The sequence below is a fragment of the Gracilinanus agilis genome, chromosome 6, assembly GCF_016433145.1.
Source record: "Gracilinanus agilis isolate LMUSP501 chromosome 6, AgileGrace, whole genome shotgun sequence".
Lineage (NCBI taxonomy): Eukaryota > Metazoa > Chordata > Mammalia > Didelphimorphia > Didelphidae > Gracilinanus > Gracilinanus agilis.
The window spans coordinates 213,831,733-213,852,556 of record NC_058135.1 but is presented as its reverse complement, the minus strand read 5'-3'; the positions used below and the strand labels follow the sequence as shown (position 1 = coordinate 213,852,556).

At 35.3% G+C, this 20,824-nt stretch overlaps 1 protein-coding gene across 1 annotated transcript in view; it reads right to left on the bottom strand.

Moving 5' to 3' along the window:
• Window positions 1–6,422: 6,422 nt before the first annotated feature.
• Window positions 6,423–20,824, bottom strand: part of KIAA0232 (KIAA0232 ortholog) — a 69,766-nt gene continuing 55,364 nt past the window's right edge. Inside the window, exons 6-8 of the mRNA XM_044681410.1 lie at window positions 11,974–12,082; window positions 7,772–7,869; window positions 6,423–7,412 (exon numbers count right to left, since the gene is read on the bottom strand). Coding sequence (XP_044537345.1) covers window positions 7,233–7,412; window positions 7,772–7,869; window positions 11,974–12,082 — 387 coding nt within the window. The 3' untranslated portion in view covers window positions 6,423–7,232. The remainder of the gene's footprint in view (window positions 7,413–7,771; window positions 7,870–11,973; window positions 12,083–20,824) is intronic.

Genomic DNA, 20,824 nt, shown 5'->3' with positions numbered 1-20,824 from the left:
CTCCCACTTTCCAACTCCCAAAGAGGGAAATCATACATATATATATAAAATAACAAAATAGAAATCCTACACCTACACATAGAAGGAAATCTATATCTATAGCTATCTACTGACATATCTACAGGTAGATAAATAGATCTATAGATAGATAGATTTTCCTTTTTGGAAGGGATGGTGGGAGGGATTCTTGGATTAACTAAGATGACGTAAGAAACAGAAAATAGCAATAAAACAATTTTTTAAAAGTTTCAGTCATGAGTCATAAGGGAGAGATTGGATGCAACAAGTCCAATTAGAAGGCTTTTGCAATGATCCATTTGAGAGATGATGAGGGCCTGAACTAAGGTGGTGACTGTGTGACTCAAGAGAAGGGAATGGATATGTGAGGTAATGCAGCAACATAATCCATGTGATTTGATAATGGATTGGTAAGGGAGAGTGAGAAGTTGAGGATGATGGTTGTTAAAAACCAAGATTCCTGTGAGGATGGTGGTACTTCCAATTTAAAATAGAGAAATACAATGATTTCTTTCTTTGACATGTTGATACCTGTGGGATATGTCTAATTGGTAGTTGGTGATGTAGAACAGGAACTCAGGAGATAAACCAGGGCATGACACAGATCTAGAAGTCATCTGCATAGAAGTGAGTATTGATCCTTTGGGAGCTGATAAAAACAAGAAGGTAAAGAAGAGCTTGAAGGAAGAACAGATCTAAGGTTATACTCAGGAGGCAAGATATGATGATTTAGATCCTCTGCTGCCACTTCATCATCTTAAAATATACTTCCAGAGACCTTGCCCAGGCAAGTAGGAAAAGAACCAGGAGAGATGGCATCCTGAAAATCTTGCACTGGATAGTCTCCATCCACACTTGGGATGCTTTGCTTCCTTGTCTTCTTCACAGGAAGAAAGAATAGTCAACTGTTACATGCTGTAGAGAGGCCAAGAAGAATAAAATCTGATAAAAGGTTACTGAATATAGCAATTAAGAGAGCAATGGTAATTGGAGAATTTGGTTTCAGTTGAGTGATGAGGTCCAAGACAGAATTCAAGCATTGGTGAAGTGAGGCGAGAGAAAGGCAAGTATAGACTGCCCTTTCCTATTAAAAGTTTGAAATAACAGAAGATGGTTTGAGGGAACAATGTGGTAAAATGTGGGTTTTTAAGAATGAAGACATAATCATGTTTGTAGGCAGCAGTAAATCAGACAGTTAGATAGCAGAGAATGGGAGGAGCTTAGAAAGAGCAAAGGGCTGATTGTGAGGGCAGTCTGTTGGAGGAAATGAGAGGGTGTTGGATGAAGGGGCAAAGTCACTTTTTCACGAGGTACTAGAGCAGAGAGAATGATGTCAAGGGATTTTGAGGTCTAAGTGGAGGAAAAGAGGGAGCTCACTATGAATGATCTCTCTTTTCTCAATTAAGTATGTTGCAATGTTCTTCATATTAGCTATCCCTTTCAACTTGGTGGAAATTTAATAAATGAATAAATGAAAAAGGATTTGTTAATGTGCCAGGCAGTATACTAAGCACTGACAAAACAATTACAAAGCCAAAGTCGGTTTTCCTATGAAAGAGCTTACATTCTAATAGAAAGGGGAAACACAGAGGAGTGGTGGCCAGGGAGGGAAGTTTAGAGTTGAATATATTTCATTCTTGTCTCTGAAGTTAGATTTGGAGGGTAAAGCAGTAGGTCTGAAGGTGGCTCAGTGAAGAAGCAATGGTTCCAGAATCTGAACCAAGGGCCTTAGGCTTAATTCAAACTTAGCTTCTCCTGAATAAAGGTCTCTGGAGGTGTAAGAGTGAAGAAGCTGTAGCAGCTATGGTAGAGCAAATGGCAGCTGGCAGGGGTGCATTAAAGAAGCATGGTCCTAAGACTGAGGGGTTTAGCTCATCATAGTGATGTTCTTGATAAGCGTATCATTTATCTCTTCTTCCAAGACATTGATAAAGATGTTAAACAAGGAGTTTGGCTATGAAAGGGAAGAGAAATAGGAGAGTTTAGAGACATTAGTATTAGAAGCCATAGTAAAAGGTCAAGCTAAGATCCCTCAGGACATAACACTGGAGGTTTCATAAAATGATTAATGATTACTCTTTGGGTCAGGCCAACGTATTCCAGATCCACCTAAATTATACTCGTTTCTTTATCACTCCCTTTCTTTAAAAACAACGTGGACAATTTAAATTTTGATAAAGCATTTGATAAACTATGGCATTTTCCTGACTTACCAGTATTAGTAATTCTCTCAGAAAATATAAGGGCAATTTGGCATGACCTGTTCTTGAAGCTGTACTCTGAAGTAGCCAATATCTATTTCTGGATTTTCACTAAATTTACTGACTTAGTTTATAGATTCCAGCTTCTTCCTTGTTCTAAAAACTGGGACATTACCCTCTAAAATCCTGCTATGCCTTTCTTGTCCTTAATGGTCTTTAAAAGATTATTAACATCCTCAGGTTCTCTCACGTATATCCTGCTATGGAGTTTGTTTGTCACTAGTAACACTTATTTATCATGGGATTGAGGTGATCTTACTATCTATCTTCCCAATTTAGGATACCACTTCTCTCTATTAAGCATAACTACTGCCTTTTTCAGCCCAAAGATTATTCTTAGTAGAGAAAAAAGAAGAAAACTAAGAGTTAAGCAACTGCTTTCTCTCATCTGTTCCTGCCCTGTCTGAAGCAATGGTCTTAATTTCACCTCTTATAAGAATACTTAAAACAAAACCTTTTTGTGACCATTGGTCTTCCTTATTCTGATCTCTGACATTCCTGACAGTGTCTTTATAGAATAGAGGCAGGCTTCAGTGTTCTTCCTATTTAACTTGCCTGTATTTCTACATATGTACAGTAGAGGTGTCAAGCCCTGAATGACATCTGAACCAGATTAAAATGCAAGTGGGAAATAGTTAACAAAAAAATTAAAATACAATAAAACATAACACAACAATACTTGTATATTTGCATATATATTTGTTTGCAAGGTCCCTGTACAACTATTATTCTCTTTTCAGTTCCCCTTCATTCTCTAAATTGAAATTGTACCTTTAGAATTCCACTGAGAGATTTTCTTTTCTTCTAGGGAGATTTATAATTTTACTTCATGTTATTCTGATTAACCTTTCCTTTTTGAAATTTTCCCTCTCCAAAGCTGGGACATGTTAGATAATTCCCAACTTTCCTTTACTACTCTATCACTAATTCTAAGGCAGCATGTTTACTTTCCCTTAAGGTTTCTATGATTTCTATTCAAATGCAAAGTCATATAAAATTATATACTAAAAAATGAAGAAGGATAGGATTATGGAAGTTAAGAGGCTTATGGAAAGAAAAGTATAGATTATCTGTTGTGAGCAGTATGATTGTCAATAAAAGATGAATAAAAGAATTACTATGTAGCTGAGAGAGTCCAGTTAAAGCTAGATAGCATAAATTTATTGTGGCCTCAGTCAGCGTGATTTTGTCATTTCCATTATGATGATCAGGAGCTTAGCAGGCAGATAGAAATGAAGTTTAGCAAGGTAGAAATGGTGATAGGTCAAGGGACAAGAAAGTGAAGATTGGAAGAATTATTGAAGTAGTTTACCATAGGATTAAGATTGGACAGGGAGGAAGTGAAGAAAAATGAGAAGAAAAGGGAGGAATTTATGAACTAAATGCTACTGGGTGTGGGGGAAGATTGAATATAAAGAATATATAAGGAATGAAGAAGGAAGTATATGAGAGGTGGAAAGATGGGTTACTAGGTAAAGAAGAGAATTTTAGAATTAGGATCTTGGAGGTGGTGCCATTTGTGTTAAGGCTTTTAAATTTAAACATATAAAGGAAGTCACTTCTTTTCCCAAGTGTATAGGTTAATGTAAGTATGACCATATCATAATAGGATGTTCAACTGTTAACTCTGAATCAGAACTAGGGCTTTGGTTATGTTTTAATTTTAGAACCATAACACTAACATTTTAACACTAGTTTGATATTTGAAGTCATTTAGGAAAAATTGATCAGATACTTCATACTTTAATATTTAAAAAGATATTTAGTTTCACTGGTATGGATTTTCACTTTCTGATAAAGATTCCAGCATCTCTAAGATTTAGCTAATATCTTCATAACCTAGTGGCGACCCTCTCCCTCAATCTTAGTTGAGCTGGTGAGAGTTAGACACACTGTCGCCAGCCTTTTCATTTGGTTTAACCTGCCAGATATTAGGCTCTGTTCGAATAGATTTTGATAATCCAAGATCATATCCAAGACAAGATGAAAGATCTAAAGGCTGCTTTAATAGAGCAGCTTCCTTTTAGTAAGAGGAATCCTACTAAAAAGAAAGGCTAAACCTTGGTTTAAAGCATAATGACCCTAGTGGTCTCCCTGTACTCCATTAACACAAAGAATCATATTCACAGAATATTAGCACTGGAAAGGCCTTTAGAGATCACCTTAATTCAGGCCTCTAATTCTGCTAAGGGAGAAAATGAAGCCCAAGAGGAAGTTGACACCACCATTAAGTGGAAGAATGTGGATGTAAATCCAATGTTCTGGCTCTCAGTCCAAGATCCTTTCCATAGAACCAGCAGGAGGCTGTGACTCTAATGTGTTTCTAAGAAAATGGTATATATACTCTTCCCAAATGAAAACATGACACTGTCCTTTTAAATTTTTATTTGGTGTTAAGTAACTCCACAAGAAAACAAAATCAGTTACTCTGGTGTACGTGAAATCAGAACAATACAACCACTTGAAGCAAAAAAGTAGAAACAAATCTCAGCCCAGGAATGGAAAACTGCTATTTCAGTGCTATGGATATGCCACGCGCTTCATACCACAGTGCATTTCAGCATTTTGCCAACCTTTTTTAATGCTGTTTTGTGTCTATCCATACAAAGAACTAAAAATTACACTTCAACTCTCTTGCTGAAAGCTTCTGAGCCACTTAGGTATGGAAACAAGTAAAGACATAATTTGTTATTGCCCAGACCCTCCCTTCCCCATCCCTCCCCTTTACAAGGGCTGCCTTTCTACATCATGATGTGAGTGAAGTCAGCACCTCTGCCATTTGGAGCCCTTTCTTGTTAGAGCAGCTCAATTGAAAAGAAAATGAGCTGAAGGTTGTGTTTGAAATGGGTCTATTTGATCTTTGCTACCCTATCCACAATTTCAATAACAATATCCACTGTCCTAATTCAAGGAACTTACAGTCAATTTTTTTTGCCTTCATTGTTCATAATTTTTTTTAATGTAGGTGGTTAACACCCCCTTTTTTTTAGGAAGCTCCAGAATAAAGTAAGTTACAGAAAAATTTATCCAAAGTTTGTAAATAAATAACAACAACAACAACAAAAACCCTTTAAAGTGTTAAATGATTTGCTGCAGAAATACAAACCCTCATATAATTCTGTTTATCTGATGAGATCAAACCTAGCCAATTTAATCAGGGTTTCCAACAGCAAGGACATATATAACTTCCTTGAACGCCTTTACCAGCATAGATGGTGTTTTCCATATTATCAATTAATAAAAGGCAACAAAAACCAATTACCTAATCAAAATCAAAGAACATATTTTCAAAGCCAGTTCAGCTTATATTTTAAACAGAATTTGTGTAAGTTTTTATTGCCTATCAAAATGAAGAGTTAAGCTTTCAAGTCAACATTGGACTCTCTATACTTCCTGATGATCTAGACATGCTGCTATTGTATAGATTAGTTCTTAAAATGATGAGTTGGTAAAAACTTAGACTGTTTAGGCTTTGCAAATATTGCTCCTCCTGGCTTCAACATTTTGCATAATATGTTAAAAGCACTAGGAGTTGATAGTCTTGTACAGATATAACTTGACGATGTACTGACTGTCTAGGTTAACAAAAGAAAATTTTAAAGCAAGTCACAGAAAGCAACCATCACTACTGCAATCACACATGTATGTTGAAAATCATTACTCTGCACCCCCACCCCCCCCACCACACACATAACTTGCCCCTAACATTCTCTCAGAAAACACAAAATGAACTACAAGATCTACTAAATTACAGCCACAACAGCGGCTAACTGCAGCAGCCAAAGATTTCTTTCAAGTGAAGTGTGACCTTTTTTGCATATAAACACTTTAAAATATGAGCATTTTAGATTAGTTCAATAGGCTCAAATTCAATACAGGATGCATTGCAGGTTACACAAAGGTAATCATTTGCAAGGAGACATAGTCCTTATTTCTTGTTAAAAGATTTACCATTCATAAATCCCTGTCCCCCCCACCCCCCATGACTTTTTTTGGTGTTATTTCTCAGTGTTCATCAGCTTTATAATAGAAGGAAAAGGACAGAGAAGGATAAAGAGAGATGGAGAGAGAGGAGAGATGGAAGGAAGGAAGGTGAAGAGAGCATAAGACGATAAAGAGGGAAAGGACAGAGAGAAGAGAGAGAAGATAGGAGAAGAGAGAGATTGGTCTGAAAAGGTAGAGATGAGTACAAAAAAGAGGGAGAGAAGAGGAAGAAAGGAGAAAAGAAAATGGAAGAAAGACTGCAACCCCCTCACATTGCCTCCACACATACTAAAAAAAAAAAATCCTTGGCTTCTCCAGTTAGCAGGAAAATCACAAACCATAGATCCTCTGTGGGTTTATTTAGGGGGAAAATATCATAAGATAGAAAACACAGTATTCTGTAAGTCTCTAAAGCACAACCTTGTTGTTCCTACTTCAAATTTACATGAGATTTTACCAAATGAAGACTAGACAAGTCATTCATGCTCTTCTCCTGCATTCAGAAAGGCACTGATAAATTACAGTGTTCAGTATTTATCTCCCAGTTCTTAGAGAACAAAGCTAAAATGTGCCAAAAGCTAAAGTCTCTGAATAGCAGAAGGAGTTATAGACACTGCAATGCTAATAAGATAATAGTGGTGAGGCTGCAATTACAAATGAAAATAACTGCAGTTAAGAGGCAAAGAGCAGTGATGCATCTAAGATAAGCACATGCACACTCATTCTTGAATTGACAACACAATCTAGTCTATTTCAAATAGCCAAGAATTGAACAGGTTGGGGGAAAAAATGTTCCAAGAGGAGAGTTATCCTCAACCATAAAATAAGCAAGAAGAGAAAGATAAATACGCATCTGAATCAGTTACTTGAAGAGGAAACCCAAGTTGTTGTTTTAGAGTAACAGGTCTCACAAAAAGGAGTTTTCCATCATATATTATTTTTTTAGACAATTGGTACTACTCTGCAGTTTCATAGATGAGTTCGAGAAAAAAGCTCCTCTTCACAAGGATCAACCCATTCACCACCACCTTCTGAGGCTGTGTCTTCAGAGTTGGAACTATCGCTGGAATATAATTTTTTCCGGAAGCCATTTGATTTTGTTCCAGGGTTTCTTTCTTCTGTACACCTTGCTTCATAAACAGAAGACACCTAAGAATAGACAAACAATTTCCAGTAGGTCTCAAAGGCTATGTTGAATAACTGGTAATTTATTTGTTTTAACGAGTTTGTTTGTGACATATTCCTTTTATACAGATATGACAGTTTACCCACTTCCCACACTTTGTATAGTGAGAGAAATATCAAAGTGCATAAAGTAACTGTTTCCACATAGTATGTTCAGTCCTTTGGATCAAAATGGGCAGGTAGGATAAAAAATAAATGATAGAGAAGTGATTTTGTAAAGAAAATTATTTGAGCTGGTACTTTAACAGGGGTAGAAAAATTGTGTGTAGGGGAAAGGAGTTGGTGGCTTAGTAGCAGTATAATTCTAAAAAAAGAATACTTACTCTATTAAAATCTAGCAGATGCTCTCCATCGTTGGGTATTTCTTTAACATCTGAATATTCTTCCAAGCCATTCTCTCCCTTGGTATTTGTATAACACTCTTATGAATTTTGAATGGAAGAGAACAAGAAAGGGAGGGTAAAAGGGAAAAAGACAAAGTCATTAAACATGTTTTTACATACTATTTTCCTTATAACATTCAGTCTTACAGAGTTCTGCTTGAGTCCTCTGAGTGGTTAAGTCATTTGCTGAAGATTATGTAGCTAGCAGGAATCATGGTTTTCCACACCTCAAGTGCATTATCCAAAATATGACACTGCCTTTGGGACCATGGGATATTATGGGATCACAGATTTAGAGATAGGTCTCAAAGGATTTCTAGTCCAAACTCTTTAATTTTCCAGATGAGGAAACTGACAGGCCCAGGGGGTTTAAATAACTTCTCTAGAGTTGCCTAGTTAGTGTAAATGGTAGACTTGAACTTAGGACCTCCGGGCAAGAGTGCTTTCTCACTGTACCAAATTCTAACAAGGCAATGTGGTGAATAAAGGAAATGGAATGAATCTATTTTTGAAATCTTTTCATATATTATTATCTTTAAAACTTATTTTGCATGGGGACAGTGAGGTGGCTCAGTGGATTAAGAAACAAGCCTAGAGATGGGAGGTCCTGGGTTCAGATCTGACCTCAGATACTTCCTATGTGACCCTGGGCAAGTCACTTAATACCCATTGCCTATTCTTTACCACTCTTCTACCCTGGAACCAATACACAGTATTGATTCTAAGACGGAAGGTAAATTATTTTGCCATAATTGTAAGTTCATTCACCTTTGTTCCCATTTTTACCATTTTCCTATCTCTCCTAAAAAAAATGAAATAAAATAAAACTTATCTGAAAAAACCATCCCCCAACAAATGGCCTTTATTTTACTGGAATTAAAGAATAGGGACAGACTTCAACTCAGTAAATATCAATAAAGAATAATGGTAGCATGCAATAATTGCTAAATCCCTTAGTGGAAGGGTGTTTCTGATATGAAAAGTAGATTACAGGGACATCACACTTTGAAGAAAAAGTTTGACATTTTTTTACAGTCCTAGAAATGGAGCAACCAGGCTTCCTCATGGTTTTCAGGCACTCCAAACAGTATCATTATAATTTTATAGGTTATTATTTTGAGGAAGTGGGGTAGGGAGAAATTAGAGCCCCCCAAATCTATACAATCAACTATTCTTCATGGTCAGTTCCAAAGCTGCCTCATGCTGCTTCACTGGGCATTTATGGGCCTACCATGTCATGTCCTCCTGATGCTTGGGTTCAAATGTATTTTTCTGTTCCTAGAATTACTCTTTCTCACCCATAAGGATATCTCCAGTTCTGCCTAGGCAATATACTACCATCTGTCCATATTTTGATGGGTGACTGCATATTTCCACAATTGGTACTAAATGTGCTAAAGAATGTAAACAACTGATGCTCCTTTGAATTTTAGGATGTTCCAACAATACTACATATGTAAGAGTACTGTAACAGCATGGACGCATTCTGAAGTACCTATTGACAGGTGGCATAATGTGAACTTAAATACTGTGAAATATTTTAATAATTAAAATATCTGTAATTTTTATTCCCCATGGTAGTAACCCTTCCAGTAATTCAAATCCACAACCTTTTTATACTTTGAATACTTCATACTAATGAATGCTTTCATGGGTTGCTGTGGGGAAAAGAAAAACAAAACTAGAAATACCTGATTGCCAACTTTCTAGGCTGATGCTCAAGATGGCCATTGCAAGGGCTCTCCTAGGAGCCAGGCCTGAACTCAAAGCCTTCCCAGTTTGGTAGAGCCAGAGCTTATACACTGCAGGCAGCCCTTATGAGCCGGTCACCTTTGTGTTTGAGAAGGACTTTCCTGTTGAACATTTTTATAAGTACTTCCCTCTTCAAATCCAAAGTACCTCTAAGACTTGGAGATATACATTAATCTAGCCTTCGATAAATTTCTACAACTTAAATTTCCCAGAATTAGAGATGGTAAAAGTGAATGCCCAGTTATAGTAACGAGGTTTTAGAAGCCTAAACACTTGATCCAGCTAAAGGGAGATTAGTAAGGAATTATATGTTTGGGTGCTCGCTATTTCATGGTGATCATAATCCAGTCTCTATTAGGAACTCTTATTCCTACTTCACAACGCCAGAGTTATTGGGATGTTTTCCCCTCCTCCCTTCCCCCAACCAAACATTATAATGACTGAATTCATTATAAGGAATTACATACTCATTCAAGACCATACACTATTTACTAATTCAATACAAATTAAACTTATATATCAAGAAGTATTCTACTTTACAGTTAACACAGATTTAAAGAACTTAATCACTACAAGTATATACTAGATAAACTACATATTCAATCAGAGATTTAAGGTTAATAGGTTTATAATAAAATTCACCCTGTAACAACTGGTCAAAAACCAGAATACTGGAAGAATACCAATATGATATTTAACATTAACATGGCATGTGGTATAGGTTAATGGAAAAGCACTAAAACAGGAGACAGGAGAGTTATATTCCAGTCCTATTTTTGCCATAAACTGTGTGATTTAGAGCAAACTATATCCCATTCTCTCAGCCTCAATTCCCTTATTGGTAAAATGGAGAAGTTGGACTATATCATCTCCACGATCTCTTTCATAGTTCATATTCTACAAATATAATGTGTACACAAGGATGGTGTCAATGACTCATCAACAATGAGCAAGGTATGTACTATGAAAGTGTTGATCTAGTTATACTGTCTCACTTGGTAGCCTTTATGGCCAAAGGCACATATTGCAAAATGCAGGACTAGGAATAGGGATACAGAGTATGACTGTAGAAGAGGGAAAAAATTTATCGTCCTACATAAGAATCAAATCTGCAACAATGACCTTACTATTAATCTGTTGCTCTCACCAACTAAATTAACCAGTCACAGTACAAACTGAAAGCTAAAGCATACAGAATTTTCAAGACAGTTAATTCTATCATATCTTATGAAAGAAAAGCAACAGATTTATTATATGACAGGCATAATGGTACATGCTGGAGGAAATACCAACAATGTCAAGATATGGACCTTGCCCTCAAGAAACATCCAGTATAGATGAGGAGACAATACATTAATATGTACAAAGCCAAATAACAACAAGAATTATAAATAAAAGACAAAAGACATGTCACAGGGCAGCACATGATTACTTGCAAATGGAGATTATATAACCAACTTGATCTATTTCAACTATGTTCCCTACATGCCATGTTTTGAGAAGTGGGAAAAATTAAATTACCAAATTAAGATTCTGAGCTTTATTTTGATGATTAGTTTTGAACACAAAAATTACACTTGTAATAACTTCATTTATTGATAGTCTAGAGATATATACAAAAGATATATAGAACCAAACTGTCAAAGCAACCATTACAGAGCAAAAATGGATGGGGCAACAGCAAAGTGACAGAAGAAACCTCATTATGATGTGTTAAGTAAGAAAAACCTAAAGGACTAAAGCATAGCTATTAACTATCTGGAACAAAGAGACAGAGTGATGCTTTTGAAAAAGTTGTTTTACTGTGACTGACCCTGCAGAGAATATCTATGGTGTTCAAGAAGAATTTAAGTAGAGGAAAAAAAAGCAACGTTGCCTAGTACAGAGAGTACTGGACTTTGAGTTACAAGATCTAGATTCAAGCCCTAGTTTCCCTACTTAATATGTGATCTTGGGCAAGCCATTTAAACTTTCTGAATGTCAGTTTCTACATCTGTAACTAGTGAGCATGTATTCTGTTTACAATACATAATTCATGTTCACTCATTTCACGGGATTATTGTAAGGATCAAATGAAATAATGTGTATAAAACACTTAGTAAGCACTAAAATGTGCTACTCAAAAATGGGCTGCTATAATAACACACTATAATGCTTTAAGGATTAAAAACAATTTCTTTACAATAGCCATGTGAATTAAATAATGTAACTATAGAAGCATCGAAAAGACTAAGTCGTGTGTTGATCTTTTCACACTATGGTAAAAAGTTAACTCTGAGAGTGATGCCCACACTATGTCCATGTATGCTAGGGGTACACTTCATCTAGTTAATTGGAGAAGTACATTTCAGCGTCAGATTTGCTCATGTGCTCGCTGTAAGACTGTTTACCTTCACACTCTGATCCAGGAAAAAGGGGAGAGTACAGCGCTTTTCCCCACCAGCACTGCTTCTCTTGATTGCCACTCATTCCTTGCAGATCAGTATTCAATATAGGAAACTGTTCAGATAAAAGCAAATATAGTAATGAATCAGCATCCCACAAATGGGGTAGGAGTCTAGTATTGAAAACAAAGAAAAATTCTGGCTATTTTTCTGAGAAGATAATCTTGATTTATAATCACAAAATAACAAGAACAGTCATGATTGTTCTTTTGATTCCTTCACTGTTACAACAGACATGCTACTGCCTACTGTATGAGGAAGGATGCACCAGATGATAAAGGGTTAAGAAGAGGCAGCATAAGGTGTTGTTTATTTGTAGTATGAACATTTATGAGTCTTTCTTCTTGGAGCCTTACTAAAATGTTTTTAACTATAAAATTGAGGTAATAACACTCTAATGCTTCATGTAAATGTTCAGTACTAGACGTTGCCTGTAGTTAAAGAATAATTAGGTACTTCTTTGGGAGAAGTAATTGAGGAAAAAAGAACCTGAAGAAAAAAATAACCTGCTACCTTAATAATTTAGGCACCTACTAAAAACTAATGTAAGAACACTTGAATATGAGCAAAAAATGGTCACTGGAGGAAGAAATGGGTGTGTTCCAGGTATGTAAGGTGCCTTTTGATTTGCACTTATAAAGCTGGGACTTAAAAATCCACCTAGTTCAGATATCTAGTCTTCACATGGTACACTAAGAAGCAAAAATTGAAATACTTCTTCTAATTCTGGTATACGGAATATAGGGCATATAAAAAAGTAAAGAGAGAAAACTCACCCTAACGCATTAATAGTTCTAATTATATAAACATTAAAAAACTTATTATTTTCAAGATGTACTAATCACTGGAGTTACAAAGATGAGAAACTACATAGTTCTTATTCTTAAGGAATTTAAACTCTACTAGTAGGACATGATATGCACTAAAACGAATAACACAAGGTAGATTTTAATGGAATAAAGAAGAGAACAAGATGAAGTATTCTAAGAAAATTTAAAGAGGAAGAGATGATTCAATTTTCCATTCTTTGGCTATGCTTGAAAAACACAGAAAAGGTCTGAAAATAATAGTGCCATATTTGTTGTAAAAATATTAAAATAATTTTAAGAAAACATGAAAAATGAAATGATTTGAACCACAAAATCTTATGATTGGAAGGGCCCTTAGGTATCATCTGGTTTAACCCCTATTTCAAACATGAATCTACTGTATATAATACTCACAAGGAGTCAACCAGTGTCCCTGGAAGGTCGGTCATGTTTAGCACCAATCCCTTACTTTGCCTTAAGAAAATCCATTCCATGTTCAGACAGTTCAAACTGTTGGGAAGTTGCTAACCATAAACCAAAACCTGCATTTGTTCTTTCTTATAGTGTCTACAAAAGGCTTTATACCTCAGTGTTTAATGAATGTACACTCTCTTCAGAAAAAAAATGTTGGAACTTTTCTATGTTGCTTGACAAAAAGACCACAAATATTTTAAAAACTAAAACATATTCTGTCTACTGAGAAAACCTAAGTCAACAACATTTTATGTAATGATCCTGTCTCCAATTTTAGTTGAGCAAAAGGAAATAAGAAAGAATAAATACTGATAAGGCACCTGGGTTTCACTAAATGTGTCAAATTTATTTGTAGTAAGAAGCAGACAGAAAAGAGGAATAAAGTAATAAACAGAATTAATAAAACTAAAGATAATGAATAATTGCTTGCATTGTTCAAAGGACAAAGGAGGTGTTTAAGAATATTATTATATACCCACAAACTGATGCTTCCTAAATTGGTGAGCTATTTCACAAGTCTTCAAGCAAACTGTGTATTAGCAAGGAACTATGGGACATAATAGGGTAGTGGCTCCAAACCTCTGATCTGTGAAGTTATTCTATGAAGTCCACAAATAACTGAATATATTTTCTGTAGATTGACTAATATGTCATGAATATATATGTAGTATTTAAAAATACATGAAGATGTGACTAAATGCAAATTCATTTAAAAGCATTTCTGAATACATAATGTTGAATTCTTCATCATACCTATTTTCTGAATCACTGGATACTAATAATATGATTTACTACTACATCAGAAATTTTTTTATATTAATAAGGAGTCCTGAGAAAAGATTGGGGAAATCACTGGCATAAGACATTGGGAGATTATTTAAGAGGTGAATTTAGTATACTACTAGGACATATATGAATTTATTTTGAGAGCTAAATGTACAACTATACTTAAGAAACTAGTGGTATAATAGAGAGAGAGCGCCTTGGCTTGAGAGAGAAAAATCCTACCTCTGATACTTATGTTAGCTGTATGATCAAAGGTAGTCAATTTTTCTCCTTTGCATTTAATTTCATTTGTAAAATGAGGGGATTTGACCAAATAACCTGTGGTTTCCTTCTAGTTCTAAAGGTACCAGAAAATTGAGAAAAAGGAACGATACTATATAAAGTAAATATTTCTTTGAAAGTTCTTACACTGGAAACTAGATGCAAATATTTAAAAATACAAGAAAAACTATGGTGAAAATAAGAGATAAAGGAACATCCATCCATAGAATGACTAAATACTTGAGTTCTAGTTGTAAAATAATTTGGCTGCATAGAAATTTCTACTTGGAGGTCCTATATGTTAGGTACTAGCATAGTCCACTCTTCAGCCAAACATCAAGAGCTATACTATGTCAAATCCTAGAGATCTTATCTATCATTCAATACTACTATACCCTAAAGCCATCAACTCTGAAGTTTGTCTCTCATTCTTTTGTGGATTGTGCATATAATTCTTCATATTCTTGACTTGTCGCTTTTTGAAAATTTAACACCTATTTTGGCTTCTCTTACTTCCTGATCCAGCCTAAACTCCATGGATAAGTCAATTTGACAGCAGGTTTTCCACTATTAGATCTTTTAACTCTGCTGACTTCCCATCATTCTAATCTTGTTAATTCCCAATTCTATATAACCCCCCCATCATACGCACATGCTTGCCCATGCACTGCTAAGCATGCAGAGGAGTCAGAATTTCTTCCACTATAAATTATAATGTGGTCTTACTAGGACTTGGTAACCTTTTTACATATAATTTATAAGTTATCATCAGAGATCTAGAGCTTGAAGGGAATTTTAATTAATTTAATTTTAATTTTATCATTTGAAGAAAACAAAAGATCATTTGATCCAACTTATTCATTTTTACAGATTCCTAAATTGAGGCACAGAGGTTAAATGATTTGTTCCCATTAATGCTATTAAGTGGCAGAACTAAAATCAGAACAGGACTCTCTAATTCTAAATTCAAGTTGTTTTCCTACTATATCTTGTCTTATTTATGAACTCCCCATCCTACTCTTATAACGCCTCAGCTTTCTCCTCTTGCCTCACTGAAGACAGTGAATGCTTTGTAAATCTCAAAATATTTCACAAATATAAGCGATCAATGCCAGCAATTCCTCTAACTCTCTATCTCTTTTTTCTTGGGCACTAATATTCAAGAATTGATCTGTCTTCACCCATTTTCTCTTTCCCTCTTGTCTCTGATGAATGACTTTCCTGGCCAAAGCTCTCTTCCACCTATACTCAATCCTATTGCCTCCCATCTCCTTTGGGATTTCACTCAATTATAATTCCCTCTCTGTATTTTCAATATTTCTCTTTTTATTGGCTTCTTCTCTGTACCACATTCAGCTTTCTTTTTCCAGAAAACAAAAATAAAACATTCTTTCAAGCTCAGCTCCCTCTCCTCCTTCCTTTCTCTGCCAAACTTGTTCAAAGGGTAGTAGTCTACACTGATTATCTTCATTTCCTCACCATCTATACATGACTTAGCCCCTTGCAATTTAGATTCTAATATTACCATTTGACTGGAAAGTACTCTCTCAAAAAACAATTATCTTTTAACCCTTTAGATTTCTTTACTGAACTCTATCATCTGAAGTAGTTTGCTGATATTTGCCGATACAATACTCTGATATTTTCTATGTTCTTGGTTTCTATAATGAGACATTTTCTGATTCTTATTTTGCATCTTTTACATACTTTTATTCTGTCTCCTTTCTTAACTTCTCTTCAATGTTTTAGTCCCCTGAACACAGGTACCACCGCCTTTGCCCAAGGTTCCATCCATGGCCCTGTTCCTTTTTCTCCCCATGCTTCCTTATACATTTCACCAACCTGAATTTTTAACTATTATCTCTATGTAGTTGACTTCTAAACCTACACCTCCCACTCTGATCTTTCTTTTGGACCTGAGATTTCCATCTTAAAGCTCTTTGCTGTATATGTCAACTAGATATCCCACTGGAACCTGAAGCTCAACAAGTGAAGTTAAATCCATGATTTTCCCCTCAAAATTATTTCTACCTGCCAATCATCCTTATTTTGGTCAACAGTATCACTATTTACCCATGCTTACAATCTGAGTCATCTCTGATTCTTCCTAATCCTACACCTAACAAATCTTATCAGTTATTACACAGTTATAGAATCCACACCACCTCCCCCCTTCATCATTCTTACTATTTACACTCTAGTTGAATCTATTTACCATTACTTTGATAACTTCCTAATGCAGTGATGGGCAAACTTTTTAAAGAGGGGGCCAAAGGAAAGGAAATGCTCATCTGTCAGTCTGTTTCTAAGGCAACTCTTTCAAAGTTTCATTGTATTGTATCCTACTCATTGTATTTGTCAGATTAGGAATAATGTTGCTCGGCTGGATAGAACATTTCAGGGGGCTGCGTCTGGCCCGCAGGCCATAGTTTGCCCATCACTGTCCTAATGGGTCTCCCTGATTCTAGTTTCTCCCCCTCCAATCCAATGTATACATTACTGCCAGACCAATCTTCCTAATAAGACACAATTGTGTTCAAGTAAATCTGCTCTTTAAAAACTTTCAAAAATCTTCCTTTACGAAATAAACTTAAAAGTTCATTGCTTCCCATTAAAGATCTTTCTAAATCTAACTACATGGTGCAGCAAAACTGTCATAGGCTAACTTTTGAACGACAAACTTTTCCTCCTCTGTGCCTCTGTCAATACTGCTCTCTATGCCTAAAAGCCTTTCTGCATATCTTTGCTTATGTCCAACCTAGCAAAGAATCAAAGAAGCTCAGAGTAGGAAGAACTTCAAAAGACCCTTTGATCCAACCATACCTGAAAAAATACTCTCTATAATGTATCTAACAAGTGGTTTTCTGGCCTTGGCTGGAAGACCTCTAATGAGAGAGAGGCCACTACCTTATTAGAAAAGTTTTCTTTACATCAAGCCTAAGTTTTCCTCTTTGTAAATTCCATACTTTGTTCCTAGTTCTGGACTGTGAGGCTAAAAAGAACAAGATGGCCATATGACAACCCTTTAAATACTTAAAAGACAACTATCATGTCTCCGTTAAGTCTATTCTTTAGGATAAGCATTGCCAGTTCATTTAATTAAACATCATCCATCAAGAACTCAAGACCATTCTTCAAGTTGGTTGCCCTCCTTTGAGGGCGCCACCATATCAAAGTCTAGAACTGGGCACAATATGGCAGACCCATCACTCCTTAGTCCTAGATTACGTAATCTAGGACTAACATACACATATATGTATAGAAACACAATAAATATACATGATTACATTCTATAGTTATATACTATATAGTATGACAAACGATATAGTATATCTCTAAAATACATATATATGCATATGCACATTATATACTATATTCCATAGTAATACATAGTATTATGACTTTATAGTTATAGTAAAGCCCTTTGAAATCTAACTCAAACCTATTTTTCCACTGTATCACATACTATATGACATAGGCAAAAATTATATATACACAACATATATTATATATTGTATGTGTGTGTATAGATGGATAAGAAAGTGTCCAGAGGACTTAATGGAGACATGATATTGTCTTCAAGTATCTGAGGGGATGTCACATGGAAAAGGGATTAAATTTGTTCTTTTTGTCCCAAGAGTCCAGAATAAGGAACAGAGTATAGAATTTACAAAGAGGCAAACTTAAGTTTGAAGTAAAGAAAACCTTTCTGATATTCTAGGCTAATGCATGCACATTACCATCTGCTTTGGTCATGTACCCTAAGGATCATGTGACTTTCCTGACACATAGCTAAAATCTTCCATTTTTTTGTTCTCTCCAACAGAATATGTGCTCTAGAGGAGAGGGACTGTCTTAATTTTCTATTTGAATCCATAGTGCTTAACACAGTGCTTTGTATATGGTAAGCTTTTAATAAATACTTAATACACCATTCATTCAGTTTATCTATCAAGAAGAATTTATTAAGCACCCTTTTACATTCCCAACACTATGTATTGGGAATTCAAGGAGAAAAATGAACACATTGCTGTCCTCATGGAGTTTATATTCTATCAGAGGGCACATGTATGTGTGTATATATGTAAGTATATATGTATACACATATGTATCAGTACAAAATAAATATAAGGAATTTTTTAGGGGGAAAGGACTAGTAGCTGGGGTGGAAGATCAGGAAAGGCTTTGTGTATAACATAGGACTGAGTTGAGTTGTGAAGAAAACCAAGGATTCTAAATAGTAGAGGTGAAGAGGAAGTATATTCCAGACATTTTGGCTCCCAATCCAGTGTGTTCCCAACTAAACCAATGTGTGTATTATGCTCTATTACAATTTTTAGGGTGGTTAAAATTTGTATATTCTCTATCCTACTATCCTACAATGAACATGCTATGACTTATCCTGACCCTTTTATATGTTGAGAGGAACACCCTTACAGGATGATAGACATATTCACTGTGAAATCTTAAAAACTTACATAAGAGATGCCATTATAGGTTAGATCAATGGTAAATTCATTCGGTGTCTGACAATGAGCTTTAAGGGATGGTTTGTATCCTTTGTTACATTACCCCAAAAGACCAAATATACTAAGAGTAGATTCTCTGGTCCACAACAGATAAATGACCAAAGGATTTAAATAGTTTTCAAAGGAATATAAATTAATAATCACTTGAAAAAATGTTCAGCTATCACTAAGAACCAAAAATACAAAATTCAAAACAATTTTTAGGTACAAATTCATTTATCAAATTGGAAAAAAAACACAATAAAACTAAAAGTAGGGTTGTGTAGAAACAAGTACATTCACTCATTCCTAAGAAAATTGCAAAGTGTAATATTTTTTGAGAAGCAATCTGGCAGTATACGATAAAAATTATAAAAATAATCATGCTTTATAAGCCAACAGTTACAGTGCTACAAATATATTCTGAAGGTGTCGTGAAAAGAAATATCTACTCAACTATGTCATGTAGCATTATATTGGAAACAATCAAAATTTCTAAAAATAGAGGAATAGTTGATTAAACTAAAGTACATTAAACATAACGTAATGATATAAAGCAATTAAGATGGCTAAGTATGAAAAATACAAAGACATTTGGAAAGATCTTAATGAAATGCAGAGAAAAAATCAGAACTGGAAGAATAGAATGCTCACAATAAGTCAATGAGAATGAACAAAGTATTTTTTTTTCTTTTTTTTTCTACTTTTTTTTTAAACCCTTGTACTTTGGTGTATTGTCTCATAGGTGGAAGATTGGTAAGGGTGGGCAATGGGGGTCAAGTGACTTGCCCAGGGTCACACAGCTGGGAAGTGGCTGAGGCCGGGTTTGAACCCAGGACCTCCTGTCTCCAGGCCCGACTCTCACTCCACTGAGCTACCCAGCTGCCCCTGAACAAAGTATTTTGATGAAAACAGTAACTGAAAAACTACAATTATACTTGATGCCTTGAGATGAATTTAAATTTAGTAGTTAATAAGGCAGTTTGATGGCTTAGTGGATAGAGTGCCAGCGCCTGGATTCAGGGAGATCTGAATTGAAATTCGGCTCCAGACACTTATTATGTGACCCTGGGCAAGTCAATTAACCTCTGTTTGCCTTAAATCACTGGAGAAGGAAATGGCAAGCCATTCCAGAATCTTTGCAAAGAAAACCTCATTGACAGTATTAGCATGGTATGGTCTGTGGGATCACAAAGAGTTGGATATAACTAAAAAAGTTGCTAAGCAAACTTATGTAGTGGGGTCTTGATGATCAATGCTTCATTTTAATTAAATGGAAATGTTTTCCAAATTGCAGATGGTAAAAAAAAAAGTTCCTAACAAATCTGACTTAGCTATTATCCGATTTTTATTGTTTAGTTGTTTCAATCATGCCTGACTGAGACCCCATTTGTGATTTTTCTTGGCCAAGATACTAGGATGTTTGCCATTTTCTTCTATAGTTGTTATTGCTGGATTAACTATTATTAATGTGTTAAAATATATTATCAGCTAGAGATCAATTATTGATTTGCTGGAAACCCTTAGTGAAATGATACCATCTCCTGGAGTCAACAAATTCCATAAGTTTTTTACTCACAATGCCATTTTTGCCTAATAATAGCAATGCTATGAATTCATAATGCATTCTACAATTTAAAAAATACTTTCTTCATAACAATACTGTGGAAGAGAGTGCAAATATTATTATTCCCATTATGAACATGAGGAAGTGAATTTCAAAGAGGTGAAATCTTTTCTCAGAATCCCATAGCCAATAAGTAGAAGAATAATGAGGGGATCTGGAGGCCAGATCTTCTGTTCAGGGCTTTGGTAGGATTGAGAAGGAAAAGTTAATTCTAAGATTCTGATTGGGTGACCAAATTTGTTTTTATCCTGGTTATATACTTCATATTTGTATAGAAATAATGATATACCAGTTTAGTATTTGCTTTCTCAGTTTTATTTTCTTAGGTGAAT